The sequence below is a fragment of the Vulpes vulpes genome, chromosome 16, assembly GCF_048418805.1.
Source record: "Vulpes vulpes isolate BD-2025 chromosome 16, VulVul3, whole genome shotgun sequence".
Classification (NCBI taxonomy): Eukaryota; Metazoa; Chordata; class Mammalia; order Carnivora; family Canidae; genus Vulpes; species Vulpes vulpes.
The window spans coordinates 83495916-83508540 of record NC_132795.1 but is presented as its reverse complement, the minus strand read 5'-3'; the positions used below and the strand labels follow the sequence as shown (position 1 = coordinate 83508540).

Below are 12625 nucleotides of genomic sequence, written 5' to 3'. Positions count from 1 at the left end.
AAAAGGTCCAAATACGTTTTGTTTAGGATATATAGCACAAGAAAATAAAAGAGCAGCATTATGAGTGGACAATAAAATAAAAACTAGTGCTGGGATAAAGAATAACAGATAAAACTTATTTAAATATAAAAGAGAGGGAAGTCGTTTTAATTTTAGAGCACTAAGCTAAGGAAAAGGAAGTGCGATATTCTTGCAGATAAGCTGGCCTTATTTCTAATACAGTGCCACAGTTATCCTTTATGTGGATGGTACGGAATGGTATCACAAAAATTATTTTTGAACTTTATTACTTGTGAAAGAAATAGCGGGGTGCCTGGGTAGGGGTCATGATCCCAGAATCCTGGGATCAAGCCCTGCGTTGGGCTTCCTGCTTAGCGGGGAGCCTGCTTCTCCCTCTCCCTCTCCCTCTGCTCCTCCCCCTGCTTGTGCTCTCTCACTCTCTCTCTCAAATAAATAAAATCTTAAAATTAAAAAAGAAGTAGAGGTAAAGGAAGAATTGGGAAATGAAACATTGATATATGAAGTCATAGAGAATTTGTGCTGTGGACTTCGGGGGACAATATAAGGTTGAAAGGTAACAATGCTAAAATGAATCAATAACGTCAATATCAAATTTTTACAATGTAAACTGCCTTTTGTGCCATACCAAAAAAGATGACACTAACATGACGCATTTTAACAACAAAAGTATTAATGAAATTCTGTGACATCATGTTTTATGTCTGCTTTTGCTAGTGTAATGACAGTTGGCTCTAGACTGTAAAAATAGTCTTCAGTCTTTGGGTGTTTCAGGTGCCTGGGTGGCGGAGTCGGTTAAACATCTGCCTTTGGCTCAGGTCATGATTTCAGGGTTAGGAGATGGAGCCCCACACTGGTGGTCTCTAGGCTCAGTGGGGGAAGTCTACTTGAATTCTCTCTCTTCCTTTGCCTCTCTACCTCCCACCCCCATGCTTACTCATGCACTTGCTCTCTCGGTCTCAAATAAATAAATCTTAAAAAAAAAAAAAAAGAACTTGCAAAAAATACTTAATGGTTAAAGCACTTCTTCACTTTTAGGATCAAAATTTTTTTACCTGTATCTAAGTTTACAGTGGGACATTTAAAGTCTTACAAAAATTTTTCATTATTTGTGGCTATTCCATGAATTGCAGGATACCCAATATACCAGGATCACTAAAGTTCCATTGAATCCTCCCCAGTAATTGGGATCATTAAAAATGCCCTGTACATTTCCAAAATGTTCCCTCCATGTGCATAGATTTGCCACCGCTTACCTTGTGTCCCCGCAATCTAAAGTTTTCTGCCCCATTAATCAGGCCCTCATGTTTTCTTTCCATGTTCTTTTCTTTTTTTCCTATTTTGAATTCTGTAAGACCTGGATCTTGTAGTTTTAAAGCCAGTATTCTTTTTACCTTATACCAGTACTATCAAACTGTCTACTTAGTACCTCCTTTCCTTTTCCTCAAGGCTCTGAGGTGTTTCTTAAAGTGCTCTGGTGTGAGAAATTTCTTGGAAATTTTACATGTTATTTTAAAACATTCATATCTATATTAGGCTTATTAAGTGATGTTTTCATAAGTAGAAATTTCTCTCCTCTGTGTCTCTTGACTATAATTGATGCTCCAGGAAGATAAACCATTTTGGTTCAGTGGGTTGGAGTGCTCACACCCAGGGCTATGTGCCTCCAACTGGATGGAGTACACTAAGGAAGTGCAGCTCTGTTAATGCAGACTTTTTTTTAATTGCTAATGGGTTGTTTCAATTTAAAGAGATCACAAAGCGTAGTGAGGATTTGGAATCACTCTTGAAAGGGGCTCTTGCTTGGTGAGAGGCAGCCCTGTAAGATAAAATTAGAAACTAATGTCTGTAAAAAAAAAAAAAGTAGAAGAATTGTACTTAAAACATTTCTCAGGATTGTAATTATTTTTTTATTTTCTCTAATTTTCTGTAATCTTTTTACTGTTATCAGATACCACCTTTTGAAAGGAGTACGTGTTACCTTATTTTCATTCAGGTCAGGCTATGTGTCTGTGAAGGATTATCTGATTCTTTGGTTCTTGGACTTTCTTCATCACACTTGCCTTGATTTTTAAAATCAGAGAAATCTAGTAGTCTTAGTTCTTCTGCAGAAATGTTAAGGAAACCAGTTGGAGAGCCATACAGCAATACTTTTTAGTTTTTGTTCTTCAGAGCTAGTCTATGTCCACTGAATTTCTAATAGGGAATCAATTTAAACGTTTTAAAATTTACCTTTCTACCTAAGTTTCTGTTTAGTGTATTAGTATAGTAAGTGTTCATAGTCTAGTGATAAAGTTATAACTTCACAAACAGTTTATTTCAGAAAACCCCTGAAAACCCTTCAATATGGCATACTTTTGGAATTGGTGTTTTGCTTGGAGTATTTTCATCTTAGATGTATTCTGATTCATTTTGAAACAGTTTTGTCAGCTGACTGCATGTGTTCATACTATTTTTAGAATACTATTTTTATAATCAAAAGTGAAAGGTTGCTTCATTTAACTGTCTTTCAAGTCTTAAACTCATGTGCCTTGTGTATATGTCTTTATTTGAAACTACAGCTTAGGGTGCCATGCATTTCAACATGTTTTAAAAAGCTGGTTCTATTTTTTGGAGCAAGGATTTTTTAACTTTCTTTTTTCCTGTCTCCTTTTCCCTTATTTTTCTCCCTCTTCTTCTCCTCTCCCTTTTTTACTTTCTGCCTATATGCCTCAGGGGCAAGGGAACATTTCGCACTCCTCTCTGTTTCTAGGTTCTACTGGAGAAGCAAATTGTAGAGTCTTTTTTTTTAAAAAAATAAAAAATCAAAATTGGAAAGGAGTTAGTTTGAATTTGATAATAGCAACTTAAGAATCACTTATTGTTTACATTAAAAAGGAAGCATTTATGTGTTAGGGGCCTAGTTTTATTTCCTAAAATAATGCCCCATACACTTAAATTAGAATAACATATTGCAAGTTATTAATGAAGACTCTTGCTTCTGACAAGGCTTGGAGGAATTATGCATAGATCAGCTTTTACAAATGGGCATGGACGATTCATATTTGAATTGCTGTGTTTAAATTTTAGTTTTGTCACCATCAGTTTCGCTTTTGTGAGTTTTTTAAGGTTTACATATTTTCATGATGAGCAGTTTGGGTCTAGATAGCTCAGTTTATTTTCTTAAGATCTATTTTTCTTCCATATATCATTCTCTACGGGGATCATAGAGTATTAACATTTTCATTTTTGATATTATTCTACCTCTAGAGAAACTTGATTATTACCCTTTTCTAGTACTTGTTCTTGATGGTGTTTGTTTCTCAGTTGATCTGACAAAGGACTTAGAGTTGGTATTCTTATCCCTGAGATACAACTAAATCCTTTGTTCACCCTTCAACACATGGAAATGACATGTTCTTACTGCTGGAGGGTTTCTTGAGAAATGTGGTTACGTTTCTAAGCTTAAGTTAGTATCAGCAGCTCAAGAATGATCTCTGGCTATAGAATTTAACATAATAATGAAATGATGAAAGTCATTTCTCTGAGGACCTGTTGAAATTTAAAATAGTTTATGGTTATTTTGTTAATAAGCAGTGATTATTAAGGTAGGTATAGTGATTTTTAACATGGTATTTGAGGAACATTATATTTGCTCTTTTAAAATACCACTTTAAGGGCAGCCCGGTGGCTCAGTGGTTTAGAGCTGCTTTTAGCCTAGGGCATGATCCTGGGGACCTGGGATGATTGAGTCCCGCATCAGGCTCCCTGTGTGGAGCCTGCTTCTCCCTCTGCCTGTGTCTCTGCCTCCCGCTCTGTGTCTCTCATGAATAAATAAATAAAATCTTTATTTTTTATTTTTTTTAATAATACATTTATTTTTTATTGGTGTTCAATTTACCAACATACAGAATAACACCCAGTGCTAATCCCGTCAAGTGCCCCCCTCAGTGCCCGTCACCCATTCACCCCCACCCCCGCCCTCCTCCCCTTCCACCACCCCTAGTTCGTTTCCCAGAGTTAGGAGTCTTTATGTTCTGTCTCCCTTTCTGATATTTCCCACACATTTCTTCTCCCTTCCCTTATATTCCCTTTCACTATTACTTATATTCCCCAGATGAATGAGAACATACACTGTCCTTCTCCGATTGACTTACTTCACCCAGCATAATACCCTCCAGGTCCATCCATGTTGAAGCAAATGGTGGGTATTTGTCATTTCTAATGGCTGAGGAATATTCCATTGTATACATAAACCACATCTTCTTTATCCATTCATCTTTCGATGGACACCGAGGCTCCTTCCACAGTTTGGCTATTGTGGCCATTGCTGCTAGAAACATCGGGATGCAGGTGTCCCGGCGTTTCATTGCATCTGAATCTTTGGGGTAAATCCCCAACAGTGCAATTGCTGGGTCGTAGGGCAGGTCTATTTTTAACTCTTTGAGGAACCTCCACACAGTTTTCCAGAGTGGCTGCACCAGTTCACATTGCCACCAACAGTGTAAGAGGGTTCCCTTTTCTCCGCATCCTCTCCAACATTTGTGGTTTCCTGCCTTGTTAATGTTCCCCATTCTCACTGGTGTGAGGTGGTATCTCATTGTGGTTTTGATTTGTATTTCCCTGATGGCCAGCGATGTGGAGCATTTTCTCATGTGCATGGTGGCCATGTCCATGTCTTCCTCTGTGAGATTTCTCTTCATTTCTTTTGCCCATTTCATGATTGGATTGTTTGTTTCTTTGGTGTTGAGTTTAATAAGTTCTTTATAGATCTTGGAAACTAGCCCTTTATCTGATACGTCATTTGCAAAAATCTTCTCCCATTCTGTAGGTTGTCTTTTAGTTTTGTTGACTGTATCCTTTGCTGTGCAAAAGCTTCTTATCTTGATGAAGTCCCAATAGTTCATTTTTGCTTTTGTTTCTTTTGCCTTCCTGGATGTATCTTGCAAGAAGTTACTGTGGCCGAGTTCAAAAAGGGTGTTGCCTGTGTTCTTCTCTAGGATTTTGATGGAATCTTGTCTCACATTTAGATCTTTCATCCATTTTGAGTTTATCTTTGTGTATGGTGAAAGAGAGTGGTCTAGTTTCATTCTTCTGCATGTGGATGTCCAATTTTCTCAGCACCATTTATTGAAGAGACTATCTTTCTTCCAGTGGATAGTCTTTCCTCCTTTATCGAATATTAGTTGACCATAAAGTTCAGGGTCTACTTCTGGGTTCTCTCTTCTGTTCCATTGATCTATGTGTCTGTTTTTGTGCCAGTACCACACTGTCTTGATGACCACAGCTTTGTCGTACAACCTGAAATCTGGCATTGTGATGCCCCCAGCTATGGTTTTCTTTTTTAAAATCCCCCTGGCTATTCGGGGTCTTTTCTGATTCCACACAAATCTTAAAATAATTTGTTCTAACTCTCTGAAGAAAGTCCATGGTATTTTGATAGGGATTGCATTAAACGTGTAAATTGCCCTGGGTAACATTGACATTTTCACAATATTAATTCTGCCAATCCGTGAGCATGGAATATTTTTCCATCTCTTTGTGTCTTCCTCAATTTCTTTCAGAAGTGTTCTATAGTTTTTAGGGTATAGATCCTTTACCTCTTTGGTTAGGTTTATTCCTAGGTATCTTATGCTTTTGGGTGCAGTTGTAAATGGGATTGACTCATTAATTTCTCTTTCTTCAGTCTCATTGTTAGTGTATAGAAATGCCATTGATTTCTGGGCATTGATTTTGTATCCTGCCACGCTGCCAAATTGCTGTATGAGTTCTAGCAATCTTGGGGTGGAGGCTTTTGGGTTTTCTATGTAGAGTATCATCTCATCGGCGAAGAGGGAGAGTTTGACTTCTTTGCCAATTTGAATGCCTTTAATGTCTTTTTGTTGTCTGATTGCTGAGGCTAGGACTTCCAGTACTATGTTGAATAGCAGTGGTGAGAGTGGACATCCCTGTCTTGTTCGTGATTATGGGAAAATCTTTAAAATAAATAAATAAATAAATAAATAAATAAATAAATAAATAAATAAATAAATGAAATGAAATGCCACTTTCACTTTTATTTGGAAATGAGAAAATAAGTAGTTGGTTTTTATTAATAAGTTTGTTAGTGTTTGTTCCAATAGTTGTATCTGTGTCATAATGATCTTTCTATAGAAACTGCTCTTTTTAAAGCTTTTAAAAAAATATTTAGTTCACACTGATCAGCCTTATCACTCTCAGCAGTTATGCATGCTGTTTTTACATGAGTGGTCAGGATTATTACAACTTCTTAATACTAGCCATAGAGGCATACTTTTTTCTGAAAGTAGTTATGATGAAAAATCAATGTTAATGCTACTTCAGTGATGAAGATGTTCTACTTTACTTACACCTTTCTTATGGTAGAATTATCTTGACCCTAATTTTGTGTGAAGTGGCTGTGAAAAATAAGTATTGGCTGATTTAATGACACAGTATTAGATTTTGAAGGATTAGATATGAGATGGGTAGTGTTTGATGAACTGACGGTTGTGTTTGTTTAGATATAGAGAAAGCAGGTAAAACTTGAGGTTCTTTGGATGAAATGAAGTACATTCTTTTTTTAATGAAGTACATTCTTAAAGAAAATATTATATAGGCAGTTACCATTAAATTATAAGGAGGTTAAGGCAGGGGTATATAGAATAGGCCAGTGTTACAGTTGTCCAGTTCATTTATAAAAAAGCAAATATAATTCTGAAGCTAAATTTTAGTTCAAGAATTGTCAAGTCAAGCTGAAAATACTTCTGACTATGGGTAGTCCACACTGCTTTCGTCTTGAATGTATCATTTGCTATACATTTCTCTGGTTTAGAAGTGAATATTGTCCAGAGAATTAGGTAAGGCCAAGGAGGTAGGAAGCATAAACCTCCAGGTTTATATAAGTCCCCTATCTCAATAAATGGTGTAACTGGAGGCTAAGGTTTTTGGCTTTCCTCAAGCTTCTCTGCTATATATTTGGCATTTATTTTACTAATGTCATCATAAAGAGTAGGAAATTGTGGCCCAGAGAGGAAAACTCATACAGTCATTTGTTGAAACTGGGACAAGAGCTCAAGAACTGGGACAAGAACTTACTGTCTGCCCTAATAAATAGGGTGGGAATTGGGAAAAGAATTACATTTAATTACTAAATCACATCAAAATAGATGTAATTTCCTAAATCATACATTAATAATTATTAAGAGACAGTAGAATAAATGTAAAAGCAAAATGAACACAAGATAATAGTTCTTGAGGAGCCTGAAAATGTAATTTGTTTTGGATAGTATGAAATAATAATTATAGTTAACAGTTTTAGTGCTTAATTCTGGGCCAGATAACTGTATTCTTTACATTATCTCATTTAATTTTTTAACAGCCTTCTGAGAGGTAGGTATTATTATATAGATGGAAAAACTGAGGCTTTACTATTGAAGAAAGTAAGTAGCAGAACTGGTAATCAAATATAGATCTGTCCCAACTCTAAGCCCAAGTTATGAACTATTGCATGATATGTTATGGCTTTCTTTTCAACTTAACATGCCTTTTCTAACAGGAAGTAGGATATGAGAAAACCCATTCAAAGCTTATTCCTTCTGTAGATCAATCCCTTTTGATAAAAAAAAAAAAAGTGTTTTGAATTGTAATCACTTAAGTATTATAAATTTCCAACAATTGGGAAAGTACGTAGTGATTATCCACTCCCTCTAAAAATTAGTGCAATATAGTTTAGTAGCATCTAGCCTTAACCTTCTATTTTATTTTTAAACAGAAACATTGTTCCCTTCATCTTGAGAGATTACAAGAATCACAAAAGGTCACTATACAGATATCACAGGTTAGAGAGATTGTACCCTTTTCTGGATAAAGAGCATAAATCCATTGGCACAGGCCTTATATATAAGGAGGGGTTGAAGTTGACTTTACTTTAGATGAACTAAAGCACCTTCCCACATACCCAATCCCTCTAATGAGTGAGGTGACAGCTATCAATTATTATAATTAACCACTTATTCTTGTAAAGAGTGAAGGGAACTGGAGAAAGCAGGTAGCTAGGCAGCCTTTCACTGCCTTCTAGAAACATTTTTTTACATTATATGAAAGTTTGTGGAATAGAAAATAGCAGGTTTTCTGTGTTGCACTCAAACGAGTTGTCACAGAAACAGTAAAATAAATACAAAGTCAACATGAACACAAACTTTAGGACCTGGTAGTATTACAGATCTTCTGCTTATCTCCTGGGACAGAAAGTTTGCCATTTTACAATTATCTTTTTAAAAATCTGCATTTGAGTTGATCTGTTACTTAGTGTAGAACTAGATATAGATAATTCTTTAAACCTTGTCCATAATTTGTTTCTAAACGGGGTTCTTCCATCCAAACTAAAAGAAGACCCAAAGATCTGTGCTCTTTGTTGCTCTCATAGAAAATGTTTACTGTATATTGTAAATTCATAAATATAAATATGCATAAATATGTATATGAACACATAATTTTGTTAAAAGTACTTTGGAAATGTCCGGAGGTAAAAATCATAGTCATGGTTTTCAGGGAGTTTAAATGTCGTTGGAGAAGTTTACCCCTTTTTTAACCAGGCGAACTTAGATGTTCTCTAAACTCATTCTGTGTCCTCAATTGCTTAGCTTTTTTGTGAGTGAAGATAGAATCTCTCCTTGATAATCAAAGAAAATGTTCCATGTCTCTCTGGCCATATGGTCATCTTTTTAATGTTAGAATTCTCTCATGTGTTGTAGCCTTCAGTTAATTTTTTTCTAACTAGTTTTGAAATTAAAGAGGATTTCTACAGCTTCTAGTAATGAAATCATAGTTTTCTCTTTTGGTTGTATAATTGATTACTTGTGCTGAGTTTGATTTGTGTTATTTCTTGGAATTTCTTTACAGATTAGTTCTTAAGCTTTCAGGGAGGTTGGATAGACTTCTGGACTTAACAATTTCAAGAAGCTTAATGAGAAAGTGTCAGGTGGAAGCACTGCATGAAAGTTACCCCTTTCCCCCCTAATTTTTTTTCTTGAGATTTGGGGACTTGTTTTATTTACTTGTACGCATCATACTGTAAGTAGCCACACATTTATTTTAAAATTCCAGGCCAAAATTACCTGGTGCCCTTTGTTTTGTTTATTTGTGTTTTACCTCTTTTGACAATAGTCTGATTAATTTAAATATTCCATTCTGGCCATGTATGTTTAAACCAGTACACATTGGCCTTTTTTTTTTTTTTTTTTTTTTTAGCACATTGGCCTTTTCATTAAGACAAGCATTTATTATAAATCCATAATCAAATACTTAATGTTTTCTTAAATTCACTTGAACCACCTACAAAGTTGGAAATAAGTTACAGCTTTTTAATGTTACTCAACTAACATTTTAAGTAGGTCAAAAAGATGGCTGTTGCTATTTTTGTTAATTGTTGCTGGCAGTAAAATAACCTCATAGTGTTCTAGAACTCCCACCATTGGTTACAGAAAACTAGTTTCTGGCAGTTGCTGATATAAGCACACTAGATTTTGTCTGCTGTTTGTGTTTCGATGTAAAAGCACTTTGATAAAAATAAAAATTAGTGTTTGAAGTTTTAAGCCACTTGAGCATCCTTCTTGATATGCTGTGTATGGTCATTGCTGCCTACTTTGTAAAGATTGAAAATAGTTTGTCCTTTTTCCAGTTTTCTTCCCTTTAGTTTACAACAGAGAATGAACAAATCAAGGGCAAAAGGAAGAGTAGATTACAGAGTTTAAGTAGTTAATCCTTGTAGTTCTGTTTGTATGAAAGAGAAAGATTACTTATTGCATTACACATAATTTTTAAATGTATGAGCATATCTTAGAGTACTTATTAATTGGATTAGATGCATTTCAAAATACACCAACCTAATTTATCAAATGGCTTTTTCCCCCCTAGTTCTGTAGAAAATGTTCTCAAAACACTCGTGAAAAGCTGCCGACCGTAAGTAGCTTCTCAATTTATAAAACTTCTTTTATTTCTGTGGTATTTCTCCATTCTTAGTATGCTTGGAAGAGGAAATTAAAGGTATAAATCATTTTTAACATTTTAATGTTAGTCACTGGGCACAACATATCATTTCCAACTCTTTAACTGAATTATTCAGATTTCATTTATAAATTGAGAAATTTTTAAGTGGTGTGGGTGTCAGTTACCCATTATAAAGTAAGAATGCCATAATTTATGTGTAATTGTCTTTATTTGAAAGATTTTCCTAGAATATCATTACTCAGATCAAAAATATTTTCCAAAATGAGCATTGTAGGTATTGTATTAAAATGTGAGTAATAAAATAGTATTCAGACATTTTTAAAGTATGTTCTCTTTCAGTAGAACATACAGAAATATTGCATATTCTGATGTTTAAAGATGAATATGGGTTGAATTTAGTTTTAATCAATTCAACTCCATTACATGAACTTGAGACCCCTGGTTGGCTCAATTGGTGGAGCATGAACTCTTGATCTCGAGATGTTGGACGTAGAGCTTAGTGTAAATAAATAACCAGTTCTGTGGACTTGAACTATTATTTATTGGGCTGTTCTAAGATTGCTTATCCTGCTGTGTGTGGATACAGTGAATTTTTTTGAATGGAAATCACTTTTATCATATTCTTATGAGTTAAAGTTATATAAATGGTTTTATAAATCAGATATTTGTTGCTGACCTTTTATACTCTCAATCTCGAGCAAATGTATTTTTAGGATATAGTTTCCCTTTTAAGATTGAGGCTTAAGATCTAAGCTGAGTCATAAGCCACGTCATTTTGAGCTAGGTAGTGACTTCTTGGCCTGCATTTCCTCACCAGCAATTTGATTATCCTTGGGGTACTTCGTGGTTTTTAGCCTCTTAGGTAATTCATAGAACACCCAAGGCTAACAGTTGACTCTGAAAAATTAGAAGAAGAATTGATGTATGAGATCTTTAAAGGCAGAATATATTCTCTGTTTTTTCTTTTTTCATTCTAAACTGTGGCATAGTGACTTGGCACATAGATGCTTGATGAACTCAGGAGTATTGCTAGAAATATAGTTTTACTTTTCATATTAAGGAATGATGTGTGGCTCTAATTAATACAGATGAACAAAGATATAATAGTATTAATAATGTGACACATAGGCCAAACCTACACGTGTATTTGAAAGGGTTTCCTAACTTTTGGCCATGCCCAAATTTGAATTTCTCATTCACTATTTGTTATTTTAACCTCCCTTAATGAGTATTTGGTAATTATGCATGGGTCCTCTTTCTCCATTTTACCTGTTTTGTGTGTGGATGTACACTTCAGATTTTAATTTTGTGAATATTCTCTACCCTAGAGGCTCCCCTGCCCATTTCATAGACTTGTAGAATGTTAGCACCTGTAAAACCAGACCATCTAGTTTAGTCTACTCTTGTATACAAAAGAGCTCTGTGGTGCAGTGAGAGTAAGTGGTTGGTCCATATGTGCCTAGAGGTTCCTGGACTATTGTTCTCTTTCACATTTTACTGATTATCCATTTCTTATAGACTGGATTCTCTGTGACTAGATTTTTTTCCTACTGTATTTTAGGAGTTTTATTAGCTTTATAGCAGTTTTCTAAGTCCTATAGACAAGAAGAAAATTTACCTTTAAGTGCTACAAGGTATTTATTTTTAGAGTTGCAAAAATGTACTTAAGTTAACATTTTAAGGGTCTATTGTACCTTAGGAAATTCATTCCCTACCTCCCCCTTTTTTGTTGGTCATGTATTAATGTTGTAGACCTTTTAGCCAATGATCAGATAAATGAAAACCTTCTTTTTTATCAGATACTTTCCAGCAGATGCCACAGCTGAGATGCTAGAAGAATGGCGGCCTTTAATGTGTCCTTTTGATGTAACAATGCAAAAGGCCATCACTTATTTTGAAATATTTCTTCCTACCTCCCTTCCTCCAGAACTTCATCATAAAGGTTTTAAGTAAGTATATACATATCTTGACAAATTATAGAACAGAGCGAGAAATGGAGATATTTAAGCCAACTAGTAAAGCCATAACAGTAAACAAAAATTTAACTCAACCGTTCTGTTAATTATACTTGAATTGGCTCAGGGGTTTAGCGCCTGCCTTTGGCCCAGGGCACAATCCTGGAGTCCCGGGACCCAGTCCCGCATCGGACTCCTGGCATGGAGCTGCTTATCCCTCTGCCTGTGTCTGTGCCTCTTTCTCTCTCTCTCTCTCTCTCTCTCTCTATATATATATATATATATATATATATATATATATATATATATATGTCTATCATTAAAAAGAAAAGAAAAGAAAAGAAAAATGTGTGGAGGGTGAAACATAAGATTGTAAATGAGGAGAAAATAATGCTTGTCTGTCAAGCCAAATACCATGAGGGCTTTACACGGCCCTTGGCTGACTCAATTGGTGGAGCGTGTGATTCTTGATTTTGGGGTTGTGAGTTTGAGCCCCACTTTGGGTGTAGAAATAACTTAAAAGAAAAAAGTGAAGATAGGGACTTTAAGAAATCAAGAGAAAGAATAAAAAGTGCAAAAAGAAGTAGAAAATATCAGTAAATAGGCAGTGATAAGAAATGTTAAAATTGTTTGGAGTACAGGGAAAGGAAAAGTATTTTGCTAAA

At 35.2% G+C, this 12625-nt stretch overlaps 1 protein-coding gene across 3 annotated transcripts in view; it reads left to right on the top strand.

The window, feature by feature from the left end:
- The window catches only part of PSME4 (proteasome activator subunit 4), a 107508-nt gene that overhangs the window by 24520 nt on the left and 70363 nt on the right, over window positions 1-12625 (top strand). For all 3 annotated transcript variants that reach the window (XR_011997945.1, XR_011997944.1, XM_025992782.2), the window contains exons 4-5: window positions 9913-9957; window positions 11805-11954. Coding sequence is in view for 1 of the 3 variants with exons in the window: in XM_025992782.2 (XP_025848567.2) it covers window positions 9913-9957; window positions 11805-11954 (195 nt within the window). In the remaining 2 variants the exon portion in view is untranslated. The remainder of the gene's footprint in view (window positions 1-9912; window positions 9958-11804; window positions 11955-12625) is intronic.